The following is a 14,405-nucleotide window of genomic DNA, read 5'->3' as shown; positions in this document are numbered from 1 at the left end:
CAGAAGCCATGGATTACAAGCAACATCTGCACCCAGCTAAAGGCTAGAGCTGCTGCTTTCAAGGAGCTGGACTCTAACCCGGAAGCTTGTAAGAAATCCTGCTATGTCGTCCGATGAACCATCAAACAGGCAAAGCGTCAATACAGGACTAAGATCGAATTGTACTACACCGGCTCTGACGCTCGTCAGATGTGGCAGGGCCTGTAAAGTATTACAGACTACAAAGGGAAGTACAGCCGAGAGCTGCCCAGTGACACGAGCCTACCAGACGAGCTAAATAACTTCTATGCTCGTTTCGATAAAATTAACACTGAAACATGCATGAAAGCATCAGCTGTTCTGGACGACTGTGTGATCACGTTCTCCGCGGCTGATGTGAGTAAGACCTTTAAACAGGTCAACATTCACACGGCCGCAGGGCCAGACGGATTACCAGGACGTGTACTCTGAGCACATGCTGACCAACTGGCAAGTGTCTTTACTGACATTTTCAACCTCTCCCTGTCTGAGTCTGTAATACAAACATGTTTCAAGCAGACCACCATAGTCCCTGTGCCCAAGAACACTAAGGTAACCTGCCTAAATGACTACAGACCTGTAGTACTCACATCTGTAGCCATGAAATGCTTTGAAAGACTGGTCATGGCTCACATCAACACCATTATCTCAGGAACCCTAGACCCACTCTAATTTGCATACCACATCAACAGATCCACACTCCACACTGCTCTTTCACACCTGGACAAAAGGAACACCTATGTGAGAATGCTATGCATTTACTACAGCTCAGCGTTCAACACCATAGTGCCCTCAAAGCTCATCACTAAGCTAAGGCCCCTAGGACTAAACACCTCCCTCTGCAACTGGATCCTAGTCTTCCTGATGGGCTGCCCCTAGGTGGTAAAGGTGGGTAACAACACATCCACCACGCTGGTCCTCAACACGGGGGCCCATCTGGGGTGTGTGCTCAGCCCCCTCCTGTACTCCCTGTTCACTCATAGCTGTATGGCCAGGCACAGCACCATCATTACGTTTGCTGATGACACAACAGTAGTAGCCCTGATCACTGACAATGATGAGACAGCCTATAGGGAGGAGGTCAGAGACCTGGTCGTGTGGTGCCAGGACAACAACCTCTCCCTCAACGTGATCAAGACAAAGGAGAAGATTGTGGACTACAGGAAAACGAGGACTGAGCACGCCCCCATTCTCATCGACAGGGCTGTAGTGGAGCAGGTTGAGAGCTTCAAGTTCCTTGGCGTCCACATCACCAACAAACTAACATGGCAGTCGTGAAGAGGGCACGACAAAACCTATTACCCCTCAGGAAACTGAAAAGATTTGGCATGGGTCCTCAGATCCTCAAAAGGTTTTACAGCTGCACTATTGAGAGCATCCTGACTGGTTGCATCACTGCCTGGTTTGGCAACTGCTCTGCTCGGCCGGTGATGTACTGGGCCGTACGCACTACTACAGAGGGTAGTGCGTACGGCCCAGTACATCACCGGGGCCAAGCTTCCTGCCATCCAGGACCTCTATACCATGCGGTGTCAGAGGAAGGCCCTAAAAATTGTCGCAGACTCCAGTCACCCTAGTCATAGCTGGAACGCTGCTGCTACAATCTGTTATTATCTATGCATAGCCACTTTAATAACTCTACCTACATGTACATAATTACCTCAATTACCTTGACAATGGTGCCCCCGCACATTGACACATTGACTCCATACCGGTACCCCCGCACATTGACACATTGACTCTGTACCAGTACCCCCTGTATATAACCCCACTATTGTTATTTACTGCTGCTCTTTAATCATTTGTTATTCTTATCTCTTACTTTTTTTGGGTATTTTATTAAATCTGCATTGTTGGTTAAGGGCTTGTAAGTAAGCATTTCACTGTAAGGTCTGTTGTATTTGGCGCATGTGACAAATAACATTTGATGTGACTGCACAGGGAAGAAAGGCAAAAACAGCAGGAGAGAAGAGGAGAAGGGCGAGGTAAGAGGAGAACGAGAGGAAGAACGAGGAGGGGGTGGATGGTTGTGCTCCTCTAATGAACTTCTGTCACGAGCTGTATCTCTCTCTGTGTCCTCTCGCTCCCTGTGTCCCTGTGTTCTCTCTCTCTCTCTCTCTCTCTCTCTCTCTCTCTCTCTCTCTCTCTCTCTCTCGCTCTCTCTCTCTCCACGTGTCCTCTCTCTCCCTGTATCTCTGTGTTCTCTCTCTCACTCTGTGTTCTCTCTCCCTATCTCTCTCCCTGTGCTCTCTATCTCTCTCTCTCTCAGGTTTTTATCACTTAATTAACAGGTTTTACTACAGTATAAACTCTCTTGAACACACACACCCTACATAAACAAGGAGACTAAAACAGGAAATTATCCCTGACTGTGTAAAGTGTTAGAGTGAGTTCAGAGAGGACTAGTACTGATGAATGGCTGGCCCCTTAAGACTAATCACCAGCTAATGTATCACTCTACACACATGCACACAGGCGCACACACACACCACATGCACAAACACAGGTTCTAGCTTACTTGTGTTCATGAGGGAAAGGAGAGGCCCATGCTTGGCACCTGATTCCACTGGCCGTTACAGACCTTCTCCCTCTGTAGTTCACTCCTGTCCCCACTATGCACTCCTGCACATAGGCTAGAAAGAGATAGAGAACAAGAGAGAGAGATACAGAGAGAGAGGGACAGAGAGAGAGAGAGAGAGAGAGAGAGATAGAAGAGAGAGAGAGAGAGAGAGAGAGAGAGAGAGAGAGAGAGAGAGAGAGAGAGAGGACAGTCAACAAAAAAAGGACTCTGTTTGTAAGAACATTTCTGCTTTTCTCATCTGACAGAGCACAGAGCATCTGACAGAACATGTTAGGATGGGTCTCACATCCCCCATGCTGTTCCATTTTACTCTACACATACTGTACATAACATTACTAACCCAGGTACCAAACTCTGATGAGAACAAGGAGTACGAGGCACTTTAGACACTCGTAAGCAGTGCCTTTCTACTGCCCGTAGAGAGAGAAGGGGGAGAGGGCTGGAGGACAGAAAGACAGGGAGATAGTGTACAATACCTTTCTTCTGGTAGAGTTGGTAGTTGAAGTCATGTTGGCTTTGGACTCCTGGTGAGTTCCTGTCAAACGACAGCCACTGGCATTTCCTGTTTTTCTGATCATACAAGAACGCTCTAGATAGATAGAGAGAGAGAGAGGGAAGGGATGGAGTGAAATATTGATTGATTTATGTAGTATAATCATTTAGCAGGCATGTTTATCCAAATGGACTTATAATTAACATGCAGATAATACAGTATGTGTCCTGAATTGAAATAGGATTGACGCCAAGCCTGCTACTGCTGAAAGGAGACTGCAGAGAGGACTGAGTCTGTCAGGGGAAACCTAGACATGCATATCAGACTAATTTTGCTGCTGAAAGACACTAAGGGAAACCGAACTTCTCATTACAGAGTGGTAGGGTTTTACAGTAAGCAGGGTTGGGAACAATTCCATTTAGAAGGCAATCAAAAGAAAACCAAATTCCAATTCCAAATGTTCCTCATTGAAAGCATTGAAGAGAATTTTAATTTCAGTGTACTTCCTGAATTGACTGGAATTTAAATGGAATTGGCTCCAACCCTCACATGATTACGATATAGAGTTTGGGCTGCTGCCAAAGAAGGCCAGGGGATGGTGTCATACTGGCTTAGACAACAAATACAGTATATTGCCGCTGTCTGATGAAAATGTATTTTCTCCAAAACATAAACTTTTCAGGAAATTAAAAAAGTACCATATTTTCCCATTATTGAAAATACAATTCTGAAAATTCAGAAGCTATTTTGAATACATTTTCTTGGTTCTAGTCATGAAATGAAGGGAGTTACTGCATTTAATTAATCAAAAACTTGACAGCGACAATCTAACTACAGGTGGAAAACAACTATTGACAATTGTCATAGACCATATTTACATACGGACAGTGTTCCGGAGAGTAGCTCATTAGGTCTTATTTTGGATAAGCCGTTTGCACCTTTGATATCCCACTCATGAGTATTCCTGTCCATGAATAAACATTCAATATTCCTCATTTAAGTTCATAAGAGTTAAATGGAATAGTAACTGCAGAATTTGGCTATGCATTTCCTGGAGTGAAATTATACAACATACGTTCATTTTGTCTCAGGAACAGGAGTGGAGAAATATATTTTAAAAAATTCAGCACCTCTATAGAGAAAATGTGAATTTGCGTGTAATGTGTTATCTTTGAAACTGTTTTGCAAGCAAACAGTATTTCAACTACATAAAATATGCATCCAAGACTAACTGAAGTCTTATCAGAAAAGTGTTTTGTCGTTTTCTCAGCTTTTCATTTCCTTAAAACGGATGACATTTGGACATTTCGCACAGGACCAATCACTGAGGAGGACCATCCTCCTCAATGATTGTCATAAAAAAAACAGTGAAACATTAAAACCTCATAAGGATCCGCCCCTTTGTTTCAGTTATCGTCTAAAATGACATACCCAGATCTAACTGCCTGTAGCTCAGGACCTGAAGCAAGGGTATGCATATTCTTGGTACCATTTGAAAGGAAACACAAGTTTGTGGAAATGTGAAAGGAATGTAGGAGAACATACACAATAGATCTGGTAAAAGACAATACAAAGAAAAAAACAACCGTTCTTTTGTATTTATTTTGTCATTTTTCCCTCTTTTCTCCCCTCCAATTAAAATAGATTTTTTGGGGGGGGTTTGTATAATTTGATTTACACAACAAGCTTACCAATTTGAAGATGCTGAATATTTGTTATTGTTAAACAAACAAGAAATAAGACCAAAAAAAAATGAAAACTTGAGCATTCATAACTATTAACCCCCCCCCCCCCCCCCCCCCCACCCCCCAAGAATACTTTGTAGAGCCACCTTTTGCAGCAATTACAGTCTCTTGGGGTATGTCTCTATAAGTTTGGCACATCTATCCACTGGGATTTTTGCCCATTCTTCAAGGCAAAACTGCTCCAGCTCCTTCAAGTTGGATGGGTTCCGCTGGTGTACAGCAATCTTTAAGTCAAACCACAGGTTCTTAATTGGATTGAGGTCTGGGCTTTGACTAGGCCATTCCAAGACATTTAAATGTTTCCCTTTAATTAAACCACTCGAGAGTTACTTTAGCAGTATGCTTAGGGTCATTGTTCTGCTGGAAGGTGAACCTCTGTCCCAGTCTCAAATCTCTGGAAGAGTGAAACAGGTTTATAATTTTCCTGTATTTTAGGTCCATCATTCCTTCAATTCTGACCAGTTTCCCAGTCCCTGATGATGAAAAACATGATGGTGTTCTTGGGGGATGAGAGGTCTTCGGTTTGCGCCAGACATAGCGGTTTCCTTGATGGCCAAAAAGCTCAATTTTAGTCTCATCTGACCAGAGCACTTTCTTCCATATGTTTGGGGAGTCTCCCACATGCCTTTTGGCGAACACTTTAAGCAATTGCTTTATTCTGGCCTCTCTTCTATAAAGCCCAGCTCTGTGGAGTGTATGGCTTAAAGTGGTCCTATGGACAGATACTCCAATCTCTGCTGTGGAGCTTTGCAGCTCCTTCAGGGTTATCTTGGGTCTCTTTGTTGCCTCTCTGATAAATGCCCTCCTTGCCTGGTCTGTGAGTGTTGGTGGGCGGCCCTCTCTTGGCAGGTGTGTTGTGTCAATTTTTTAATAATGGATTTAATGGTGCTCCGTGGGATGTTCAAAGTTTCTGATATTTTTTTATAACCCAACCCTGATCTGTACTTCTCCACAACTTTGTCCCTGACCTGTTTGGAGAGCTCATTGGTCTTCATGGTGCCGCTTTTTTGGTGGTGCCACTTGCTTAGTGGTGTTGCAGACTCTGGGGCCTTTCAGAACAGGTGTATATATACTGAGATCATGTGACAGATCATGTGACACTTAGATTGCACAAGTGGACTTTATTTAACTAGTTATGTGACTTCTGAAGGTAATTGGTTGCACCAGATCTTATTTAGGGGCTTCATAACAAAGTGGGTGAATATGCACGCACCCACCGCTTTTCTGTTTAGAATTATTTTACATTTCTTTAAACAAGTCATTTTTTTCATTTCACTTCACCAATTTGGACTATTTTGTGTATGTCCATTACATGAAATCCAAATAAAAATACATTTAAATTACAGGTTGTAATACAACAAAATAGGAAAAACACAAAGACTTTTGCATAGTACTGTAAATAGAAATATTGATTAAGTCAATCTCTACTCCACTTTTGACACAAGAAAGACTGACATGCAAATTATTAATATTAGCTCTCTGTGTACATACAAGGGCCATCCGTGCTGCCATGTTCTGAGCCAATTGCAATTTTCCTACTGCATGATTGTAGCGGGTTTACTAACATGTTAGTTCTAGTAGTGACAATGATGTAGGCCGTGTGTATTTGTTAGGGGTTATGAAATTAAGGTTTGGCTTGGAAAGGTAATGTGTTGTGCACTGGAGTCAACAAGCGAAGAGAAAAGGTGAAAGGAGGAGAGTGCGTAGATGAAAGAAGGATTTATAAAACAATCTGGCTGCTATGAAAGTGAACTGTGATTGCGTGTGATCAGGGGTGTATTCATACTGCAAATTCTGTTGAAAAACATTTCTTAAATGGAAGCAAACTGAACGAAACAGGGATAAACATACCTGAATCTGTCCAATTGTCACGTTCTGACCTTAGTTATTTTATTATGTCTTTGTTTTAGTATGGTCAGGGCGTGAGTTGGGTGGGTTGTCTATGTTAGTTTTTCTATGATTTGCTATTTCTGTGTTTGGCCTGGTATGGTTCTCAATCAGAGGCAGCTGTCAATCGTTGTTCCTGATTGAGAACCATATTTAGGTAGCCTGTTTTCTATTGTGTTTGTGGGTGATTGTTTTCTGTTGTCTGTTGTGTCTGCACCAGCCAGAACTGTTTTCGGTCGTTTCTCTTTGTTATTTCCGTGTTCATTTAATAAATATGGACACATACCACGCTGCAAATTTGTCCGACCTCTCTTACTGCTCATCAGAGGAAGACGACGAACGTTACACCAATAGAAACTCTCGTTTGCAACTGTTGGACTAATGATTACACACTAGATCAGCTAGATGCAGGCAAGATTGTGCTGGGTGGTATTTCATGTGTCAATGTCTGTCACCTTGATTACTCAATGTCTCTTGACCTGTGCACCTACATTGGAAACTTTCATTCATAGACTAGGTTGTAGCAACCTCATGATGGGTATAGGGAAAATGTTAGCACCGTGCAGTAGCCTAAACCTATTGATGTTACATTGAGCTGGGTGAATGGACTATGAATGACAGTCATCCAATATGCTGTAATAGAAATAAGGCCATGCTCATGACAAACAAATAATAATCCTCCCTCATCTTAAATGGCACCAACCGCCACTGTTACCGGTGAGCACTACTTTAATTAGTCTTCTGGGGCAACAAGTTATAAGACTGAAGAGAAGTTCCATGTTTCAAACTATATTTGACAAACAAATTACCTACCAAATGTCGGGAATTATAATATGGCCTACCAAATGTTTTAAATTATAAGCAGAAACTTGTCTAAATTAGGGGTGAAAGTTGCTAGTAGTAAATTATAGTAAATTAATTATAGTAGGCTGAATTATTGTGGGGGATAAAACTGTGCAGGTAGCATACTTTTTGAAGTGGTTTGACAAACAGATAAAACATCATCACACAACACACATGACATGTGAAACTAAAACAACAGTAAACAGGATAAGATGCCTACATCCCACACTATCCCATCTTAGATCAGCCTATCCCAGGCATTTGTCCGGGTTTCTCATAACCGGGACACAAACTATTTTGGGTTATGGTAAACGGGATAGGTTTATTTGCATCAACTCAAAAACAGAATACTTCAGTATCCCGAATAATACCGGGATATTGGTTTGCATGTAAACATGGTCATAGACACATAGAATATGAAGCTGCAAGCGCAAAAATTGTTGCTATACCCAGGAGTTGGTCACAGATGCACCACACCTACCTGCAGGTGAAGAGCAGTATCTTGTTGCGGCTGCAACCACGGGCACACTTCACAATGCTCAACTTCCTGCTTTTGGTATGGAGGGCAGAGTCTGGCAGTTGGACCAATCTCACGCCATCACTCCTCTTGTAGTCCTGTAATGCATTCCTCCTGCACTCTAACACACACACAGTATGAAATTCAGGTGTTGAATGCAGTGTCCAGCCCCTGTCCAGTGAGGCTGTATTGATGTTCCCATCAGGACTGAGACAAACCCAGCAGCATCATGATGTTTAAATTAGCATGGTTTTACCCCCATTAATATGAATGTCTTAATGAGATGCACACTCATCACTCCTTGTCCCCTTACTGACATACTTACAGACGGACAGATAATTCTTTCTTCTCCTCTCCGTTTCAGCTGGGACACACTTACCTACCACCCCTATCCTTCCTCTCTCTCTTTCTCTCACACATGCACATAGTTTCTTTCCACCCCTTCCTCTCCAGCAGGGACTGATACGCTCATGTTGTTCCACATCCACTCAATGCTGTGGTCCCCCCCCCCCACACACACACACACACTACACACACACAATCCAGTCTTGACTCACACATAAACAGCACAGTAGCAGACTGTCGGGCTATATCTCTGTTTAGTCTTAATACTCCAGTATTCTCCTCCTCAATAAAAGTGTATAAATGTATGGCCTAATAAGAGCCACATTATGGAAGAATACCTATACAAGTAGTATCAATAGTCTATAGCAAACATTATGTTCTTTCTAAATGGTGAATGCTGGCTGGGATCAGCGAGTTCACGTCAGACTCGTCTAGAAGCTTTTGAATGACTGTTTACTCTGAGTGTAACGTGTATGAATTTAGCCTATTTCCACCAACACATCAAGCGGAATAGACACATGAGAGCGGAGAGAGTTAAGTCTAGCGCTTCAGCTCGATATACATAGTTTTACATAAAACGCACAGGTTCTTATCTTAATTGGCTTTAAAAAATGATGTTAGGAAAGTTTGCTGTAGAACCATCACAGAGATGGGCTCTAAGGTTTCTATATTCCTCACAGAAAGCTGTGCAGATTTTTTTTTTTTTTTTACAGTTTAAACTTGACAAGCTAACTTGAAAGGTAACATATTTAAACAGGTTATTATGATGTGTTGGTTTGTAGAAAATCACATCCACCATTCGACATTAGGCTACGCTAGCAGGGCGATGAGAAAAGTTCAACAACAAACTGCTGAATCTCAATTAGCCTACATTCATAAAAATGCCCTGGTGACTGTCTCCCAAACTTACCTGAATAACGGACGATTAAGAGAGTAATAATAATGTTGTAAATCCACATAGCTGCTGCAAAAGCTGTTCACGTTATAAACGATTATTGATATCCCAATAATAGTAACGGTGTTGTCTTTCGTTGGCAAGGTCCAGACAGCGGGACGGAGGTACTGGGGTTGTTCACTCAGCTACAGCACAGATGCCTCTTAGTAGAAACACACTATGGATCTCTCTCTCTCTCCCTCTCCATCTCAGCGCTCTCCTCCCACTTTATTCCTCTACTACACTCACTCACTGTTTAACAACTCATGGTACACTGCGTGTACAAAACATTAGGAACACCTGCTCTTTTCATGACATAGACTGACCATGTGAAAACTATGATCCCCTATTATTATCAAATGTTAAATCCACTTCAATCCGTGTAGATGAAGGGGAGGACACAGGTTAAAGAATATGTTTTTTACTTTGAGAGATGGATCATGTACGTGTGCCATTCAGAAGGTACATTTGCAAGACAAAATATTTAAGTGCATTTGAACGGGGTATGGTAGTAGGTGAGTATGTCAAGAAATGCAATGCTGCTAGGTTTTTCACGCTCAACAATTTCCCATCAAGAACGGTTCACCACCCAAAGGACATCCAGCCAACTTGACACAACTGTGGGAAGCATTGGAGTCAACATGGGCATTTGTCCCTGTAGAGTTCATGCCCCGACGAATTGAGGCTGTTCTAAAGGGACAAAACGGGATGCAACTCAATATTAGGTAAAAGTGTTCCTAATGTTTTGTACACTCAGTTAATATCTCAGTGAAAAAGTGATGAAGAAAATCATTAGGTATTGATTAGTGGAAAAGTTCCCCTGATGACAGCATCAGACCCATGAGTGTCAGGAGTTATCTCAGCTTTTACAAACAGCCCTGTCTTCATGGAGGACACACAGCATCCTAAACCTCCGCTCCTCCATATCTCCTGGGACATGGGGAATCTCATCACGTCATCACCCCCTCATCATGTCATCGCCCCTAAATGCACACACACACACACACACACACACACACACACACACACACACACACGTAAGTACTGTAGCAGCAGATGTGTTGGGATCATTCAGATGTTATGGTTTGCAGAAATCTCCATTAGTCCTCTATAACGATCTGATATAGAAGTGTTTGTGTGTGTGTTTTGAAATTAGACTAAGATTAGAGTTCTAAACTCAGCAAAAAAAATAAACGTCCTCTCACTGTCAACTGGTTTATTTTCAGCAAACTGAACATGTGTAAATATTTGTATGAACATAACAAGATTCAACAACTGAGACAAACTGAACAAGTTCCACAGACATGTGACTAACAGAAATGGAATAATGTGTCCCTGAACAAAGGAGGGGTCCAAATCAAAAGTAACAGTCAGTATCTGGTGTGGCCACCAGCTGCATTAGGTACTGTAGTGCATCTTCTCCTCATGGACTGCACCAGATTTGCCAGTTCTTGCTGTGAGATGTTACCCCACTCTTCCACCAAGGCACCTGCAAGTTCCCAGACATTTCTGGGGTGGAATGGCCCTAGCCCTCACCCTCCGATCCAACAGGTCCAAGACGTGCTCAATGGGATTGAGATCCGGGCTCTTCGCTGGCAATGTCAGAACAGTCACATCCCTGACTAGCAGGAAATCATGCACAGAACAAGCAGCATGGCTGGTGGCATTGTCAAACTGCTGGAGGGTCATGCCAGGATGAGCCTGCAATAAGGGTACCACATGAGGGAGGAAGATATCTTCCCTGTAACACACAGAGTTGAGATTGCCTGCAATGACAACAAACTTAGTCCGATGATGCTGTGACACACCACCCCAAACCATGACGGACCCTCCATCTACAAATCGAACCCAGCTCCAGAGTACAGGCCTCGGTGTAACGCTTATTCATTCGATGATAAATGTGAATACGACCATCACCCCCGGTTAGACAAAACCGCGACTCGTCAGTGAAGAGCACTTTTTGCCAGTCCTGTCTAGTCCAGCGACGGTGGATTTGTGCCCATAGGCGATGTTGTTGCCAATGATGTCTGGTGAGGACCTGCCTTACAACAGGCCTACAAGCCCTCAGTCCAGCCTCTCTCAGCTTATTGCGGACAGTCTGAGCACTGATGGAGGGATTGTGCGTTCCTGGTGTAACTTGTTCACGCTCAACAATTTCCTGGTGTAACTTTTTCACGCTCAACAATTTCCCATCAAGAACGGTTCACCACCCAAAGGACATCCAGCCAACTTGACACAACTGTGGGAAGCATTGGAGTCAACATGGGCATTTGTCCCTGTAGAGTTCATGCCTCAGCTTATTGCGGACAGTCTGAGCACTGATGGAGGGATTGTGCGTTCCTGGTGTAACTTGGGCAGTTGTTGTTGCCATCCTGTCTCGCAGGTGTGATGTTCGGATGTACCGGTCCTGTGCAGGTGTTGTTACACGTGGCCTGCCACTGCGAGGACGATCAGCTGTCCGTCCTGTCTCCCTGTAGCGCTGTCTTAGGCGTCTCACAGTACGGACATTGCAATTTATTGCCCTGGCCACATTTGCAGTCCCCATGCCGCCTTGCAGCATATCTATGGCACGTTCACGCAGATGAGCAGGGACCCTGGGCATCTTTCTTTTGGTGTTTTTCAGAGTCAGTAGAAAGGCCTCTTTAGTGTCCAAAGTTATCTTAACTGTGACCTTAATTGCCTGACGTCTGTAAGCTGTTAGTGTCTTAACGACCGTTCCACAGGTGCATGTTCATAAATTGTTTATGGTTCATTGAACAAGCATGGGAAACAGTGTTTAAACCCATTACAATGAAGATATGTGAAGTTATTTGGATTTTTACAAATTATCTTTGAAAGACAGGGTCCTGAAAATGGGATATTTCTTTTTTTGCTGAGTTTAGTAGCTAGCTCACTGTTACATACAACTGGAACCATTTAAGACTGAATAGAGGCATGAGTTGTTTGGACACTGGGTTTGACTTGCCATTGCCTTGTCTGAAATTGTAAATCATGAAAACTGTGAAAAAGGGTAATAAATATATACAGTTAAAGTCGGAAGATTACATACACCTTAGCCAAATACATTTAACTTTTCACAATTCCTGACATTTTATCCTAGTAAGAATTCCATGTGTTAGGCCAGTTAGGATCACCACTTTATTTTAATAATGTGAAATGTCAGAATAGTAGTAGACTAAAGGATCTATTGCAGCTTTTATTTCTTTCATCACATTCCAAGTCGGTCAGATGTTTGCAAACACTCAAATCAAATCAAATTTATTTATATAGCCCTTCGTACATCAGCTGATATCTCAAAGTGCTGTACAGAAACCCAGCCTAAAACCCCAAACAGCAAGCAATGCAGGTGTAGAAGCACGGTGGCTAGGAAAAACTCCCTAGAAAGGCCAAAACCTAGGAAGAAACCTAGAGAGGAACCAGGCTATGTGGGTTGGCCAGTCCTCTTCTGGCTGTGCCGGGTGGAGATTATAACAAAACATGGTCAAGATGTTCAAATGTTCATAAATGACCAGCATGGTCGAATAATAATAAGGCAGAATAGTTGAAACTGGAGCAGCAGCACAGTCAGGTGGACTGGGGACAGCAAGGAGTCATCATGTCAGGTATTCATGGGGCATGGTCCTAGGGCTCAGGTCCTCCGAGAGAGAGAAAGAAAGAGAGAATTAGAGAGAGCATATGTGGGATGGCCAGTCCTCTTCTGGCTGTGCCGGGTGGAGATTATAACAGAACATGGCCAAGATGTTCAAATGTTCATAAATGACCAGCATGGTCGAATAATAATAAGGCAGAACAGTTGAAACTGGAGCAGCAGCACAGCCAGGTGGACTGGGGACAGCAAGGAGTCATCATGTCAGGTAGTCCTGGGGCATGGTCCTAGGGCTCAGGTCCTCCGAGAGAGAGAAAGAGAGAAGGAGAGAATTAGAGAACGCACACTTAGATTCACACAGGACACCGAATAGGACAGGAGAAGTACTCCAGATATAACAAACTGACCCTAGCCCCCCGACACATAAACTACTGCAGCATAAATACTGGAGGCTGAGATTAGTAATTGGTAGCGTTGCCTTTAAATTGTTGTACTTGGGTCAAATGTTTTGGGTAGCCTTCCACAAACTTCCCACAATAAGTTGGGTGAATATTGGCCCATTCCTCCTGGCAGAGCTGGTGTAACTGAGTCAGATATGTAGGCCTCCTTGCTCGCACACGCGTTTTCAGATCTGCCCACACATTTTCTATGGGATTGAGGTCATGGCTTTGTGATGGCCACTCCAATTCCTTGACTTTGTTGTCCTTGAGCCATTTTGCCACAACTTTGGAAGTATGCTTGGGGTCAATGTCCATTTGGAAGACCCATTTGCGACCAAGCTTTAACTTCCTGACTGATGTCTTGAGATGTTGCTTCAATATATCCACATACTTTTCCATCCTCATGATGAAATCTATTTTGTAAAGTGCACCAGTCCCTCCTGCAGCAAAGCACCCCCACAACATGATACTGCCACTCCCGTGCTTCACAGTTGGGATGGTGTTCTTCGGCTTGCAAGCCTCCCCCTTTTTCCTCCAAACATAACGATGGTCATTATGGCCAAACAGTTCTATTTTTGTTTCATCAGACCAGAGGACATTTCTTCAAAAAGTACGATCTTTGTCCCCATGTGCAGTTGCAAACCGTAGTCTGGCTTTTTTATGGAGTTTTTTTGAGCAGTGTCTTCTTCCTTGCTGAGCGGCCTTTCAGGTTATGTCGATATAGGACTCGTTTTACTGTGGATATAGATACATTTGTACCTGTATCCTCCAGCATCTTCACAAGGTCCTTTGCTGTTGCTCTGGGATTGATTTGCACTTTTCGCACCAAAGTACGTTCATCTCTAGGAGACAGAACGCATCTCCTTCCTGAGCGGTATGATGGCTGATTTCTTTTGATTTTCACATGATGTCAAGCAAAGAGGCACTGATTTTGAAGGTAGGCCTTGAAATACATCCACAGGTGCACCTCCAATTTCCAAATGTTCTGGAATTTTCCAAGCTGTTTAAAGGCACAG

At 43.2% G+C, this 14,405-nt stretch overlaps 1 protein-coding gene across 1 annotated transcript in view; it reads right to left on the bottom strand.

Annotated features, from left to right (window-relative positions):
* LOC139372677 (hepatocyte growth factor-like) overlaps positions 1 to 9,529 on the bottom strand; it is a 29,311-nt gene extending 19,782 nt beyond the window's left edge. Inside the window, exons 1-4 of the mRNA XM_071112465.1 lie at positions 9,340 to 9,529; positions 8,049 to 8,205; positions 3,076 to 3,188; positions 2,537 to 2,651 (exon numbers count right to left, since the gene is read on the bottom strand). Of these exons, the coding sequence (XP_070968566.1) occupies positions 2,537 to 2,651; positions 3,076 to 3,188; positions 8,049 to 8,205; positions 9,340 to 9,388 (434 nt within the window). The 5' untranslated portion in view covers positions 9,389 to 9,529. The remainder of the gene's footprint in view (positions 1 to 2,536; positions 2,652 to 3,075; positions 3,189 to 8,048; positions 8,206 to 9,339) is intronic.
* Positions 9,530 to 14,405: the final 4,876 nt, after the last annotated feature.

Source organism: Oncorhynchus clarkii, chromosome 2, assembly GCF_045791955.1.
Source record: "Oncorhynchus clarkii lewisi isolate Uvic-CL-2024 chromosome 2, UVic_Ocla_1.0, whole genome shotgun sequence".
Lineage (NCBI taxonomy): Eukaryota > Metazoa > Chordata > Actinopteri > Salmoniformes > Salmonidae > Oncorhynchus > Oncorhynchus clarkii.
This window is presented reverse-complemented; position numbering and strand designations above follow the sequence as displayed.